The sequence below is a fragment of the Adiantum capillus-veneris genome, chromosome 16 (assembly GCF_014529385.1).
Source record: "Adiantum capillus-veneris isolate H3 chromosome 16, ASM1452938v2, whole genome shotgun sequence".
Lineage (NCBI taxonomy): Eukaryota > Viridiplantae > Streptophyta > Polypodiopsida > Polypodiales > Pteridaceae > Adiantum > Adiantum capillus-veneris.
Window position 1 is genome coordinate 139,682,379 of NC_140946.1, and position 16,989 is coordinate 139,699,367.

At 43.5% G+C, this 16,989-nt stretch overlaps 1 protein-coding gene across 1 annotated transcript in view; it reads right to left on the minus strand.

The window, feature by feature from the left end:
* Positions 1 to 9,945: 9,945 nt before the first annotated feature.
* The window catches only part of LOC147439960 (uncharacterized), a 57,203-nt gene continuing 50,159 nt past the window's right edge, over positions 9,946 to 16,989 (minus strand). The window contains exons 2-3 of the mRNA XM_086485673.1: positions 10,594 to 10,888; positions 9,946 to 10,519 (exon numbers count right to left, since the gene is read on the minus strand). Coding sequence (XP_086341799.1) covers positions 10,320 to 10,519; positions 10,594 to 10,888 — 495 coding nt within the window. The 3' untranslated portion in view covers positions 9,946 to 10,319. The remainder of the gene's footprint in view (positions 10,520 to 10,593; positions 10,889 to 16,989) is intronic.

Genomic DNA, 16,989 nt, shown 5'->3' on the forward strand with positions numbered 1-16,989 from the left:
TTCTCTGTCAGGTCTATCCCTGGAGTGAGCACTGTGTTTTCCTTAATAGAGGGTTGAGCCAAGTTAGGGAAGCTAAAGTTGTCGCTCGGAGGCTCAGATTGCATAGAGACCCCAAGTGAAATGACGTAAGATGGGTCCATGGGACTCATTAGAGGAGTCTCCATTTGTGATAGAGTAGGCTGTTGAGCCTTTCTCGTATCCAAAAATCTCATGGGGCCAGTTGAGAGTATATTTACCCCTCGGTTTTGCCTTTCTGATTGAATAATGTCATGGATAACATTACAGATCATTTTCTGTTGATCTTCGATGCTCGTGGCACTAGAGGTGGATCGTACAATCTCTATCCATCCTACATGGTAGGCGTGGCCAGAGTGTAGATCCGTCAACACCTCAGTGTGGAGGTCGTATGTCCAATGATCATTAATGAACAATCCTTCTAGAGTCGACGTGTTAACGGTTTCTTGTGAGGTAGAAGCAATGTTGCTCCCCGTGGTTTTACTTGTCACCAACGGTACTCTAGAGGGAACTTCTGAAGGAGGCAGCTCAACAGGGCCTTCTTGGTAAGAAGTTGGCAAGATATCCACATGGACACTCTTTGGGGGTGTGGGGTCCACGTGCGATGTGAAAGGAGAGTCCACTTCCCCACCCCCTTCGTGTGCTTCATTTGCATCAGGTTCCGAGCGGGTAGCTCTACCTAATGTTTCCATGAAACGGCTAAACATACTAGTACTAGGCTGTGGAGCTTCGGGAGGTGCATGGCCTTCTCTCTCAGTGTTTTGGGTAGGGTATGCTTCCATGATTTCTGAGTCGGAGGAGGAATCACTAGCGGCTATTTTAGGGTCTTGGGTGGTGCTACCTTGTGTCCCCGCTGAGGGTCTAGAGCCTATCGTGGATGGCTAATGGGTGTCCGTATGAACAGAGGCACCCTCAATATGCTCGTGTTCTAGCACCCGCCCAGAGCGTAAGTGCATGTGCTTTTGATACCCTAAGGTGTCAAAAAGCTGCTCTAGGAGGCCTTGTGACTAGTTTTTTGCGTGTTTTTTATTTGTTTTTTTGCTAGATTTTTTAGAGCGTGTCATGGAATGGGCCGTGTGATAGCTCGAAACGAGCGTATCGCTAGGAGGGACGCGTTGTGCTTTACAGCCCACCGTTTGGTTCTATTTTGCTCCAGAAAATCCCGAAACAGTCTTTTCCTAGCTGGGGAACTAGGCTCCAAATAGCAAGTCCTAGTGTGCAATGAAGGAGAGGAGAGTGTAGGACTTATCCCACATTCCTCACTCCCTCCTTGTGAGTCTAGCCTATATATATATAGGAGTGAGACTACCCTATATCATAAGACAGAGACAGAGCCTGGGCCTGGGCTTGGGCTTGGGATTGGGATTGGGTCAAATGATCCCGACCCCGATCTCACTTTTATACAAACCAACCCGTCCGTTTTTATAACCTCCCCCACTCACGTTTTTTTTTTTCGATTTTTTTTTTTTTTGGGATATTATTTGGTACGCGTTTTGGTGCGCGTTGACCTCACCTAACTATTTACTGTCTCACCTACCTACTGACCTGCTAATCAGTGGTTCACCTAATTACTAACCTACTTAATTAACTAACTGTGCACCTAACTGTGCACAAACCAGAAAACACAGAAAATGCAGAAAATTGAAACTTGACAGAACTGTGCAGTGCAAACCAGAAAATGCAGAAAACGTAGAAACGCAAGAAATGCTAACTGTGTAAGCTGAAATCTGAGCTTAATAGAACTAGCAAAAGAGCTTAACAGAACACAGAAAACTTGAATGCAGTCAACAACATTGTGTCTTTCTCTACTGTTTTTGCATAACAACAATAATCAAACTTAAGCCACGCCTTTCCTACATTAAAAATAGCATCAATACAATTTACAGGTCGCCATTGGAGATTCACGCGCAGCAGCTCCCCGGTAGCGGCGCCAAAAATGTCACGGCTAGGGACTTGCTACGCGCCGTGTGCGAGCCACAAAGGCTCCTAGCACACAGTCATACAACAGACAAGCTCACAAGGAAGAATGGTGTGTCACTCACCTTCCTGCGTAGTTGTGAATGAAGGATTCCCGCGCCGTGAAGAAGAGGGAGACGCCGCTACGCCGCGCTCAACCGCCTCACCGCCGTCGTGCCGCCGCAACGCTAGATCACACACACACTCTCACTCTCTCTCTCTCTCTCTCTCTCTCTCTCTCTCTCTCTCTCTCTCACACACACACACACACACACACACACACACACACAAGGAGATGGTGAAGGAGAAGGTGGAGATGGAGCAAGAGCGGCTTCTATTGCACAATGAGAGAATTAGTAAAAATTAGGTTTAGTGGCTTTTATATGAGCTCACCCCATTCACACTTGGGTGCCCATACTTAGCCAACTAACTCCTTGAATATTCCAGTTAGAGTGCGCTTGTCATCGGCGATCACCCTTACCCTGTTCCTATTGGTCCGACAAGCCCGGTACCTGACTCTAAACAATACAACGTTTATAGATCATAGGGTGTCCGTGTGCCATGAGGGTTAACACTTGTGGATATGTATACACATTGTAGGAAATTATATGAGTAACCAAATGCTGAAAAAATACCATTTTATGGTTCACTCCCATGTAGGCCCTCTTTTTTTACTATTGAGGATGTATGCAGTGGGGCTGAAAAGTTGGCCACTCGCAAAGCGGGAGATCTTCAAGGTATCAAGCTGGAGATTATCAAATGGACGAGAGATTTTACCCATGAGTGGATGTGTGATATGTTCAACCTTGCACTTCAACATGGTATGTCTTCTGATTGGAGTACTAATTGAGTTAATCCTTTGCATGAAGGAGGGGATGTAACGAATGTAAACAACTATCAGACTATAATGATTGGGTCTCTTATGGAAAAGTTGTTTGGGTGCATAATGAAGATGAAATTGAGTGATTGGGTTGAAGAGAATGACAAGCATGCAAAAGGATAAGCGGATTTTTGTCAATGCCATAGCACCATTGATCATCTTGTCACTCTTCGTGTTCTCATGGAGGAAATTCAATTGAAAGGTAAGCAATTGTATTGTTGTTTTGTGGAATTTTAAAAATCCTTTAATAGGATTCCACGTAACAGTTTGTGGAGAAGGATGGAAGAACTTCGAGTGCCAAGTGAGTTTATGCTTGCGGTTTCTCAAATCTCTGAGAAGGTGATGTGTGAATTGCGCATGAAAGAGGAATTTCAAAGATTTTTGTAAGCACTATTGGGTTTAAACAAGGATGTCCATTGTCACCAAGTCTCTTTGGTCTATGCATTGATCAATTGGAACAAATGGTACTTGACTTTATGCAAGAAGGCATTGAAGAGGTCACTATTTGCAATGCGGCAATTGAAGGGGATTGGAGAGCACCACAGACGCAGAGTGAGAGAGAGAGAAGGAGACACACGACACACATATATGGGTGGGGAGACTCAAAGAGTGAGCAGCCCCCTATACACTTATGCTATGTATAAGGTATACAAGTCAATGGGCGCCCAGACTCTGGGCGGCCGGGCAAGGCACAGGCGCCTATACCCCAACAACCTCCCACTTAAAGGCGATTGTGCCTTTAAGCAAGGGAACCTAGTCTAAAGACTAAAAAAGGCGAGATAAAATCGCTCTCAACCCCACTGACTGGCTATGATCGTGTGCATACAACTGTCCTGGTCCCGTGTAAGTCTATACACCACCAAACGTAACGCACACGTACTGCAAGTATGTACGCACTACCTACATATCTCCCTCGTGCACTATGTCATCATCAGCCAACAAATGACTGACAACCCCAACTGCAAATGCTCCCACTGCAGCTGCAATATCCGGTCTCAAGATCAGCATCTCATACATGAGACCACCGAATGCCGATGCAATGCTAGCGGGCCCTGCTAGCTCTATGGAGCATGCATCAACATATATATCCCTGGCAATAGGCATCTTTGATTGACAAGGCACATCAGCCACATTCATCTCCTGACTGTCCGCAAAAGACGTATCAACCTGTCGTGCAACCTCAGAGCAAACCAGTTGCTCTAGGTGTCTGCTGGAAGACATATCCTGCACAACTATATCCCCATGCTCACTGTCGAGCATAGAAAGGAATGACTGCATAATCGCTGACATCTCAACCTCCTCTGCAATCATCCACTGCAAACATGACCACTCAATCTGCTGTCACTCACTAGAGCCCTCATGCTCTAACTCCTTATGCATAGACTTTGCACTATGTCCTCCTGTCGTGACTCACTAGAGCAAGACCACTCTACCTGTCTATCCTACATATAAGTATCTCGCACAACTGACTCTCTGCTTTGCTCAGTCACTAGCAAAGCATGCATGTCTGACTCTGTCACCTCTCTGTGTGACTGCTCAAGTCGTGCCCCAACTGTGTGCACAACGAGCTCACTACTCTGCACTCCATGCAAAACACCATGTAACCCATGAGCAAAAGAGACTGTCCGGGTCTCTCGCTCTCTGTATGGCTGTAACAAGATTGAGACTCGACCATCTCGCACCAGTACTACGTGCAATGGGTACCATGTGCCAACTCTAGCACCTCTCGTAATCACTAGCGAACCCAAATGCAACGCAAAAGATCGCTCAAGCAGTGATACCCGACATCCACTATCCCTGAGCTGACCAACGGAGATCAAACTCATCGTCAAATGGCACATGACTCACATCTCTAAGCACGTACAATGCACCGCTCGGTAATGACAGTCTCACATCTCCTGAACCAGCAATCTCGTGCAGTGACCGATCTGCCAATCGCACACTACCATGCACTCTGCTAGAATAGCTATTGAACCAATCACGATATGGAGTGACATGAAAAGTAGCGTCCCCGTCTAGCACCCACTACAAAAGAAGTGCACTATCCTCAGACGTCAAAAAATCAGGAGTAATACAGGAAGCAAATGTGACCTCATTGTCACTAGGGTACTCAGACTCTGTATCTGATCCTGCAACTGTCAAGTCAACGGAGCCTATAGCATCTATTGCATCCTTGAGACTAGCCTGTCTCCTGTGCTGTCTCATACGACGGAAGCATCACCATTTAATGTGCCTTGTGTGACCACAATGCCAACATCTCAAGTGAACGAGAACGCCGTCTCGCATGAGTCATTGTCCTGGACTCGAAAGTCTCACACATATTGACTACTATAAGTGAATGTCAAAAATAACCAAGAGCTGTAACTCTACTCTAGGTACGGTAGCAATGAAATGCACTCAACTGATCCAAAAGAAGCAACCTGCAGCGAGAAAATGCTCTCAGAAAAAGAGCTCACCAGCACCCACAATGCTCATGCGAATCCACGCATAAAATCTCTTGCAGTAGTCTAACAACACTGTGCTCCACAAATGGCAATGATTCAAATCCCAAATGCAAAGTGTACGAGGATCCTGTAGAGTAAACCAAGCTCCTGTATGGCTATAAAATATGGCTGCAAATCAGCCCCAAAACAGCCCCAAAATTCAGCTCTTAAAACAGCTGCATAAACAAGTCACAAACGTGTCCCAGATCAACCTACAATTGAGCCATACATGGACACCTGCAAAGAGGAAACAATGGCTGAAAATTCAGCGCCCAAATAAGCCCTCAAACCTACCTGTAACTTGTAAACCTGTAGCTGAAACCTGCTGAAAAACCTCAAGCCATTAGTGCTCGAATCCGGCTACCTAGCTCGTAGCCACACAAGCATACATCACAATATTCACTTCTGTGAGTGTGCCAAGATAACTGCACGCCTATCAAATTGTGAGCTAATCACCAAGCCCACGCTGTGCGGTATCGATGCGTACACACGCACAAATCCCCCACCTGCAGAGAACATCGCACGCAAATGCTGAGTGCAACCCGCAATCTCTACCTAGATCGCATAAATGATGCGCATAAAACTCCTGGGAAAATTTCGCCAGAGTTTCGACTGTTTATTTCAGGAAACATATATCCACAAGGTCTTCCCCCTTTTTAACATATAGGGGAGGGAAGGAAACATTGAGTACTCCAATGCAAGCATATGCAAAGCTTAGCAAGAATGATTCTCCCCAGTCTGATGCTGAGAAAGTGAAAATCACAAAGGTGCCATATTCTTTAGTAGTAGGCAATCTTATGTATGCCATGGTAGCCACCTGACTAGACGTTGCATTTTTAGTGGAAGTGGTTAGTAGATTTATGGACAATCCTGGCAAGAAGCACTGGAAAGCAATGAAGCACATTTTGAGATACCTTAACAATACAGCAAGCAAGTGCTTATGCTTTGGGAATAGTGATGTATCCATAGTGGATTACATAGATACGGACTATGCGGGTTGTGTGGATAGATGAAGATCCATATCTGGCTATGTATTCCTACTTGTTGGAGCAACCATGTCATGGAGATTATGTCTCTAGAATTGCACTTCGTCTTCCACCACAGAGGCTATCACAGTTATGGTTGAAATCTCTATTATATTTTTTCATTGAAAATTTTTTTTAGTCCCCTATATGTAATTTTGATGACTTTGTGAATAGGAGATTGAGTTGTTTTTCTTCAAAAAGAATCTTTGACTGGGTAAGTCATGTAAGTGAGTTTTTGGTGGATTGGATGAGTCATGACTGGTTAAGTCATGTGATTGAGTTTTAATGGACTAGATAAGTCATGTGACTGAGTTTCAATGGACTAGATAAGTCATGATTGGTTATGTGATTGAGATTTTAGTGGACTAGATAAGTTTAAGTTTGGAGAATACCTTAGTGTTTTGAGTTATGAGTATGTTACAATTTCTAGTGCTAGCAAGGAAGTTGTATGATTAGCTCATCTCGTGGGAGACCTTGGCATCTATTAGACTCTAGTGCTACATTGTGATAGTCAGAGTGTTATTGCATTAGCAAAGAACCCCATGTTTCACTCCAACTCAAAACACATAGAGGTGAGATATCATGTGATACGGAACATACTAGCTAGCAAGCGCATGAGCTAGTCAAGGTTCATATAGATGACAACCCAGTATGTGATACGGAACATACTGGCTAGAAGCGCATGAGCTAGTCAAGGTTCATACAGATGACAACCCAACAGATGCTCTCATAAAGAACCTAGCCTCATATCAATTTTCACATTGCATTGAGATGATAGGTGTAGGGTGAAGCCATTGGAATGCTTCACGGTTGTACAAGTTGTACAAGTTGTACATACATAGGCCACTTTGGCCACGTTGGCCTTCAAGTAAGAGATTGTTGGAGTCAGGCCAACAAGTAGAACGTCCACTACTAACCCATCTCTAATCGTTAACCTTATTCATTGAAATGCAATAGAATAGAGAGTGCAAGGAAATTCTTATCGTCATTGTGCTCCACCCAAAACCTATGTGCTCCTACTTCTCCCCCTTCCCCGCATGCACGCACGTGCACTTCTCAAGCTAGAGTTCCCCATCAAATGGCCTTTGGTGTTTTGAAAGTCTAGGGGATTTCACAAAGGTGCACAAAGTTGAGTTGAGTAGAGGTTGGGAGAACAGGTTAGCATTACCTATTTTGCAAGCACGTGTCTAGCTCTACACAAAGGTGATTTCACAAAGGTGCACAAAGTTGAGTTGAGCAGAGGTTGGGAGAATAGGTTAGCATTACCTATTTTGCAAGCACCTAACTAGCTCTACACAAAGGAGACCTTCTAGTATGGAGATAAGATGATTTGTATAAAGCATGGTCATATATTTGACAATTGGTTGCATGTAGAAGAGTTGTTGTCTCTCTCAAACCTTTAGACATCTAAGAAGTCACAAACTTCAGAGGGAGGCTACCAAAATTTGGCTTGATCACAATGTTATATCAGCATTTGGCTTGATGGGTGCTGTCTAGCAACCCCACCAGGGATTTATTTGGAGGACTCAATACTTTTGAGTTTTAAGAGGTGACCCAAGCCATAGCGACCATTCAAGACTTCTCAATCCAATTGATCTATATACACAAAGGATAATATGGTCATAACCAAAGCAACATCCTTCAATTAATTAGGACAGTGTTGATAAAGTAGTCTACTAGTCCATCACAATCAATTTTCAGCTATTGGAGGTGAATGTCATGTGATCACAAAAAAGATAGGCAAGAAGACATGCTTTTGCATAAGTTTTCAGTACCCAAAGCCCTAGAACTGTAGCAACTAGAAACAAATCGAGGTCAAACAATTGCATGTAACGCTCACAATAATACACACAAAACAGGTGAGCATAATCAAGGATGCAATGCCCATTGTAAATTTTGATTTTATTTTGTGATGATTGGAACATCCAACAAGATTTTCGATCAGTGGTGGTGTTGTTCTTGGGGGTGCTTTCAAATGCCTATTACACTCTTGCAGCATAGATATTATGGCTCAGGGCTTCATGAGGATTCCTGCTCTTTTGCCCAACCCAGTTTCCCTTCTAGCTGCTATAAATCTATATTTAATAGTTTTATGCAAAATTTTATACCCTTCTTTTCTTCTTTTGAAATAACGTGGTAGGCATGTTTTTTTGTAAGTAAACCAGACAAACAAAAGGATGGGATTTTGCACTGCTTTCAAATTGTTTAAGTGTAAAAAAAAGGACTGTGCACCTTGTTTTTTCACACACTCACCCACTCACTCATGCACACAACAAACAAGCACAAATTCATGTATGCACACAATCGCGTGCCACACACACACTCACAATATAGAGAAGCTTCATCAAACCCTTTCATCGAATATGAAACCCAGAGAAGGAAGCTTGGTTCAAAGAGATAAAAGGAGAGCTTGAAATGGAGAGCTCATTCAGAGATTCTCTCAAATATGCAAGACCAGCCAAAATGTCGCCTTCAAAGCGAATGCTTCATCTACCGTTGAAATACAGGGGTACAAAGTAGACCTCGAAACTGCAACTCGAGCTCACATTCACCATTTATTTCTCAACAGTGAAAAGCTGAGCATCATTAGGCACATTCCTTTTGTTTTCTGCTCCATCACATCCTCCCATTCATGTCTTATATGATCATGTGACATAATTTCCACCACACAAGAATCACCAAGTGACCCTCAAAATCCGCAAAATATTTCATTGACATCACAGTGCTTTTCTGGCATAAGTTATCGCTACATATTCTAGTAATAAGTGCTATTGCTACATATCCTAGTACTAAGCGCTCACCCCGGGAAACATGTGCAAGTACAAAACAAAGAAACAAAATGTGCCACCCTTCCCCTGCCTCCCTCCCTACCAGAGTGTGCAACCGAAGTGAGAAAAGCAAAGCCATGCTAGAGAACATGACAGACAGATGGTGAAGCCAGCAATTTAAAAACTCCAAATGACGGTACAATACAATGGATGTCCAATGAATGAACCTTGGCAATACATAAAAAGTGTGCCAGAAGCAGGTCCGGCAAACCTCTAAAAACACACCAAACCACAGCCAAAAACCCATTAATAGGGCAAAATTAGAAATGGACACAATGCCAGGTACAAACCCTAAATGTGCCTAGAACCCCTATGAGGATGAAAAGGTGGCCAACCAAATTCTCTCTCTCTCAGATGTGTGCACACGCACCAGTGTGTATCTATCTGATGGATGTACACCAGCTCAACACCATGAGATGGGCAGCAGAGGCACCACTAACACAATCTGTCATCGAATTAAAAACCATAGAAATACCACAATTCACACACATTAATATCTGTTTCCTGCACGAGCACTTCAAGCAAAACAAGTGAGCACCACTTGATTTGCGTCTTCTAAGTTTGATTTACTTCAAATATTCTCCCCGTCATTTCAACATGGAACATGAACACCAGAGTATAAGACCATTGAATGTTGGGAGAGGTATCGTTGATCGCTTCAGTTCTATGTCGAGCAAACTCGTTGTATTGCCTCTATCACATCATAAACCAGTACAAAAGAAACCAAAACCAGGGGCCTTCAATGGAGGGCGAGAATATGCAAGAATGTAATTTGTCATGACAGTAAACAAAAGAACTACTCAGTACTTTACACATTCTAAAGTTCAGGAGGAGCTCTCTGCAATAGTTAGATGCATAAGAGAGTTCCTGAAGCATTTGTACTATACTGCAACCCAACGAACAACTCATCAGCACCTTCATATGACCACTCCAATCCAAGTAGAGTGGGCACCTAAAAGAGTATTTAGCAACCCATTTGAACGTGGTTGCGATACCAGAAACAAAAACATTGTTGGCCATACTTCCAGTACAAAAAAGCTAGCACAGAAGGATAACGAGGTGTCCTGAGGGCTCAAAAAAACAGAAGACGCTACTGACAGCCACCATTATGGGGTATTTGGATTTTTGTTCCTTAGCTTTTTGGGCTTGCTTTCTTCAACTTTTTCCTTCTTGTGTGCTTATCCGATACTTCACCATTTGTGGAAGTACCTCGCTTGGTTGTTTCACCTCCAAGACGAATTGTTTGTGTGCTAGCTGGGGTGATATCATCAGTCACCGATGCATACACTGCATCCATATTATCATTATCTTTCCGTGACTCGACCATGCTTTCTGAGGTCAAGCAGATGAAAATTAGGAGGCAGAAAATGGTAAATGGATTTATGAAGAAGAAGGTGAAGATTTACTTTTCACTGAGCATGCCACAAGGCAAGTAAGCCGAGCTTTGGTTTCTGCCTCCATAACAGGGCTTGAATCATCTCCATTCTTAATCAGACGTGTGTCCCAGACACGTACAGAACCATCCGAGGAAGCACTGGCTACTTTGTAAGCCACAGTCTCTGATGCTTTATCTACAGCCCACACACAAAGCCCTCTTACTCTGTTTGTGTGAGCATTCATCACTGCAAAAGCAAGCTCTGCAGTCCGCGTATCCCAGGCCCTAATAGTACGATCCTCTCCGCCAGTAAATAAAAGAACATCCTGGCAAAAAAAAATGAGTTCACTTTTCTTTTTCTAAAAACCTGTACGGCTATATCATCACATTCACATGTGGCTCTTACGGAACTTAAGTGCATAATAATGGTGGAGACCAAAGAGAAGATCAAAATCAATGACAAGGGTTGAGAGCCAATAGGCATCTACTGTCTTTCAAGGCAACACAAGTGAGTTGGCAAAAGGACCAGTATTGTTAATGTTAGCATGTGAGCTTTTGGAAACATGCTTTTGGGAGCATGAAGGTCAATCTCACATGTTGGCATCCTGGCATATCATAAGACATAAGAAGAAAGGTAAAAGCAGATGCACACGTGCAACTGTGTTAACAGTTCCCACTAGATGCATATTATTCTAGATTGGATGGAGAAATCCCAAAAAGTCCCGCAAAAGCTTTATTGCAACAAAGAGAAGTTTGTATTACTTAGTACCGTGGGCCCTTGAGGATGATCGGGTCAGCCTGCCCACAAGGAGCCATACAAATCAAAATATATGTACAAGGACTCCAAGCTCAAGGTTGTCTGTAGGAGTCAGAGAGTGAACCGGGGCAGCCGAGAATAGTGCCAAGTAATCCTGCCCAATGACACTCTTGAGGAACGTAGTGGTGTGTGCCCAGCGTCTGAAGAAAGTGTGGTGAAGCTCCTTTGCTACCTTGGAGAAGCCTGCAAAGAGTGTGAACTAACTCAATCCAGATTGTTAAAATTATGCATCTCATGTGAACGTGCCCACTTCTTAGTTTTTAGTCTATTTATTTTATGTATTTGACATGATTTATTTGGGCTGGGTCAAGCAACTTTCTATGAGAAGTATATAAGAGCCCTAGGGCTATCACTTTCTTCTGATTAGAGTTAATTGAAGCTTTCTCGAGCTTGGCTTGTCTATCTAGTTGCTTTTTGAGTGCTTTCCAGGAAAGCGGATATTTTCCCGTAGGAGTCTATGTTTGCATCACATTTGTGCATGAGATTGCATCCACGGACACCTGGGGAGATTGCATTGTAAATTTAAACCTAATCTGTGCATGAGATTGCAAATTTATCAATCCAAACATTGCATTGTTCATACCATTTTTAAATTTGCCGGGCCGCCCACTCAGCCAACTGCAGACACACACCCCAACTCTGGGCATCCACTCTTCTGTCTAATTCTGGCAGCCAGTCGACCTCTCCCCCCTTTCTTGGCATGCACTCTAAGGCATCAAGCCTCTTCTCTAGACATGATATCAGATTCACCAATTGTAACTTTTTGGTCTCATAGGTCATTGTGGCCTTTTGAAGACGTTAATATAACATTTCATTTCATTTCATTTCTAGGCACCCCCTCTTGGCTGCTAAATTTGGCAGAATCGTCCCCATCCTATTCTCAGCAGGCAGCCAGCGATCTCTGCTATTTTGAGCCCCTCTCTCTAAAAAAGCAACATGCCTAATATTGGCCTCTATTCTCGCAGGCCTCCAGTGCCTATAAAAGCAAGCTGACACCCCCCACCGCAATCTGTGGTCCCAGACTCAAGGCGCCCCTGCTGTGAGAAGAAGCCGATGAGATTCTACTGCGACTACCCAACAAGTTCTCGCTCGAGTCTGCAATCAGAGATTGCTTTCCATGCTGGGAGCAATGGGTGATGATTTGTATATGAGTTCTACCAACGTTGGTTATTGTGTTCATGTTTTGCAGGTCTCGACCTCTAAGAACAGAGGAAGGAGGCTTCGGCCTACGCTAGAGGGATTCTAGAAACGGAATCCGAGACCATTTGCAGAGCTCTAGTGCTCTGAGAGCAAACCAAAGGATTGCTAAGTAAAGAGCTACTCTCTCGAGCTCCTTAAGGGAAGGAAACGGCCATCAAGTCCAAGATTTAGAATGGAGGGGTTTACTCCGGTTCTTGTGTTTGTAAAGAGATTCTCCCCATTAATATAGATTCTCTTTTAATGAAGGAAACGAGGCCATCCCCAATACTATGTCGATCTTCTCTCTCTCTCTCAGATTCTATTTATTTTCAGCCTATTAATTGTTCGTTTACGCTCCCGTTTGTGACAGTGGTATTAGAGACAGGTCATCTCTCCTTCTCTGCAAAGGAGGACGATTCTGAAAAGATACACAAAGAGCCATAACAAGTCAAGGGAGGACCACTGAAGAAGAGCTTTAGCAAGTACAAGCTCAACTTGCAAAGTTGTAGCAACTCCTTACTTTGTAAGATGTCCAGAAGGTTTTGGACGGTCTCAAGAAGCCCCAAGAGAAGGATGTCGATGGGCGTCAGGAAAACGTTGTTGGAGGTAACAACCAGCGAGATAAAAACGAGCAAGGAGGTGTCCAAGTGCACAAGGGATCTCCAGATCAGAACCAAGAGCAAAGGCCAAGAAAAAGAAAACGCTCGCTCTCTTCTAAATGACAATAAAGATATATACCTTCTTAAGTTCAAAATAGTCTGAACTCACAAATTATAAGAGGGAATAAAGAACTCATAAAACTATAAAAGCAAGGGACTCAAGAAAAGAAAAGAGGGAAAAAAAAAGTAAATGACAATAAAGATATCTCTATCTCTTCTTCTATCACGTGCAACCCTATGTGCATGTGACAAGCTATTCCTACTTCTAGGGTTAAGGTAGCCTAGGAAGTGTTTTGGTACCCTTGTGAGGTGCATGTCCAAGCACTTAGAGTAGTTGCATACCCTCTAATTGCACAACCCATAATCACTAGCATTACCTTCAATACCCAGCATGAGCATTTTACAATGCAGAACCCCTTTTTTGCCAAAGTGCACATGAACCACCTTTTTCACTTAAATTATTAATAAGTGACTTTTTTATGCCAAGTCATGGGGAGCTTTGCTCGACCCAGACAGATGCACCTATATAAGTGGCCCATGGGGCGCCATGAAGAGGCAGAAGACACAGGTTGAAGAAGACGAGGGAGTACAGACAAGCAGTGTCCCTCAAGACCGAGTGTAAGGTGTAGCGGAATGAATGTTGTATTTTCTCAAGATTAATGATCTTTATTGCTCAAGGTTCCTTTTAGTTCTTAGGGAAAGAGAGAGCTTTCCGTCTTGTAGAGTGCTATGATCACGAACAAAGTGAGTGGATGTTGTGCGTGCAAATGAATGAGACTGAGAGAAGGAGAGAGAAGAGATACGACACCGAGAGGTTGTAAAACCCTCCTCCAAAGGCCCCACTCTCGTCGGCGAGAGTGGTCTACTTTGATTGCACAAAGGTGTACAATGCGTATGCAATGGACTGATGCAACTTGGACTATGCCGATGATGATGACGGTGGTGACGACGACGACTCGATGGCTGAAATCTGTAGTCTTCTATCTGTTGTTTTTCGGGACTGTTTTGGTGGCTGAAAATCACTGTTTTGGCTGCGTTTTGATGGCTGAAAATGGGGGAGCATCTGCAACCAACTTGGGGTGAATCTGCTACTTTGCTAACTGTTGAAAACCTGCGTTTTCCAATGGCTGAAATCTGCGTTTTTGTCCATGCTGAAAAACACTGGGAAAGCTGAGATCCTGCTAGCGTTTTTGCTATGGAAAACGCTGATGAAGGTTTGGCGTTTTTGCAATGAAAAACGTTGGGCTGAGGGTGGTTTGGGCGATCATGCAAGGGGGGAAATGCGGGGAATCTGATGTGGTAGGAATCGCCAAGGCTGCTGGAAGGTTGGCGATGGTACTGCTAGAAAATGCTAGGTGCTGAGGGGGGGTACTGCTTAGAAGTTGCCTGTTGAGCGGGAAGCTCCTGCTACCTCTTCTGCCAAAAAGTGCTAACTTGGGTTTGCTTATATATTAACTTAGCAAAATTGCCCTACCTACTTTTGTTGGAAAGTCACTTAAAAATAGTAAGTGAAAATCCCAATAAATAGGAAAATAGCACTGGAAAATTCCCCTAACTGATGCTAATGGATTCTGATGGGAATTCCAATGATCATGCTGTGTGCAACCGGAGGATATGCATCTATGCTAAGTGACTGGGCATGCACGATCTACGAATAGACTCACAAAAGTACCAGCTCACTTCTAATCTAACTTGAGTGGACTTGACGGAAACCCTGTTATGGTGTAGCTTGTCCACGGACACATAGGGTTGGGATGTGTCACGTGACATCCCCTCCTTTTCAAAGTGAGGTGCTGGTACCGAACTGTATGGCGTCGAGGGAGATCGCCAACAGCATCCAAAATCCCTGAAGGGACTCTTCGCCGGCCCGCTCTGATGTGTGGGTCGTGCGGTACTTGAACTTCATAAAGGTCTGCAACACTTGCTTCTTTGGGCCACGCCGAAAGCGACACAAAGTCTCCAGAATCTCCTTTCTTGCTTCAACTTCGTCTAGAGTCCGGCTTCTTTCGTCTTCAAGAATCTCCATGGCTGAAAATTCTTGAAACCATCTCCAACACAAAACCATGAACATACCCATTCCATGTAAAGTGAAGGAAAAAAATCTTGTCTTCTCTAAAGACTGTGGATGCAATGTAGATGAACATAGAGACGGAGTGACAACCCATTCATCAAACACATGCAAACAATACGCTCGAATCTTTTCTGTTTGATCGAAATCAATCAACTGTGGAAAATCACAATGGAAATGCCCATGCTTGGTGCTCATACAATCATGTGCTCTTTCGGAAACTGTGTCATGCCAAGGAAGAGACATGGAATGTGACTCCCTCACATACAAACTTTTCAACTTTTCATGAACAATCCGCATACATTCGTGCTCATCCATGATAGAAACGTGCTCAACATACAATATGTCATGCCTAGTAAAAGGGATCACATAACGATGTTGACTAAAATACAGGAAACCTTCACGAATGAAACACTCGAACAATGCGTGCTATCAATCATGCGAACACATAACACTTCCTATGAGGGTTCTTTGGACCAAGGCTCGAGAGCCAAGATCGCTTCTTCGTGATCTATCGAATCTTCTTGTGAGGGATCTGTGGACCTCGACTCGAAAGCCAAGATCGAGTCTTGGTGATTGATTGAATCTACAACGAGGTTAGCTTCGCTAAAAAAAGCATCAACTAACACATCATCCTTGTGAACAATCACATCATCTTCGTGCAAGTCATCATGCTTGTCTTTGTCATCCAAATCATCATGCAAATCATTATCATTCAAATCATCATGCTTCTCATAATCATGCAAATCCTGTGTGTCATGCTATGGAGAAAAAGAGACTGAGAGAGTCTCCTTCTCCTAAATCTTGTCCATCTTGTCTTGCATATTAGCAATGAGAGATGGAGAATGAGCAATGTCCTCTCCATGAATGACAATAGGAGAATCACTTTTGGCATTGAGAGTGATCGTGTTAGTCAGAAAATCCATGAGAGCGTCATTATCACGAAACCATCGAATGCCCAAAATCATATCGCATCCTGAGAGAGGAGAAACAACAAATCTTCTAGTGAAGGCAGTCTGTTTAATTGCAAATAACACATCAAGGCATTCCTCGATGATGAGAGCGTCCATACCAGGACGAAAGCCAGAGACCTCGATAGGAGATCTCGGACTAACTTCGAGACGGGCTCTCTCAACAAGAGAGGAACTGATCACATCATGCATACTACCTGGGTCAAACAATATGACAAAATAGTGCCCCGACGTACGACCATAACACTTAATGAGAGAATCATCAATGGGAGGGTCTTGAGAAACTTTGGGCACAATCATGTTATCATTCATTGCATTGACAGATGTAGTGGGTTCTGTGGGTTCTTTAGATTCATTCGATTCAAGCTTAGGACGTGTTCTTTTTATGTGACACTTAATGTGACAATGAAAACAACGACCTTCCTTAGAATAAGTGCTTTGTTCTTCCGAAGTGATGTAACCTCCTACAATTCCTTGTGCTACTTTTTCATATGGAGTAAGCTTAGGTTTAGCAATTGTGTTAGCCTTACCCTTAGATTCATTGGAAGAATTCTTTGATGAGATACTATTGGAAGATTGGTGAGAAGAGTTATCATTCTTACCGTTCTGAGGGTTCTGAGAAGTCTGCGAGGTACTTGTGGAAGTCTTGTTCTCCTTAGGCTTTCCCTTGTTGTGCTTCATCTCCTGTGTGAGAGCAATCGCTACCGCCTTGTTGAGATCGATTCGATCGAAT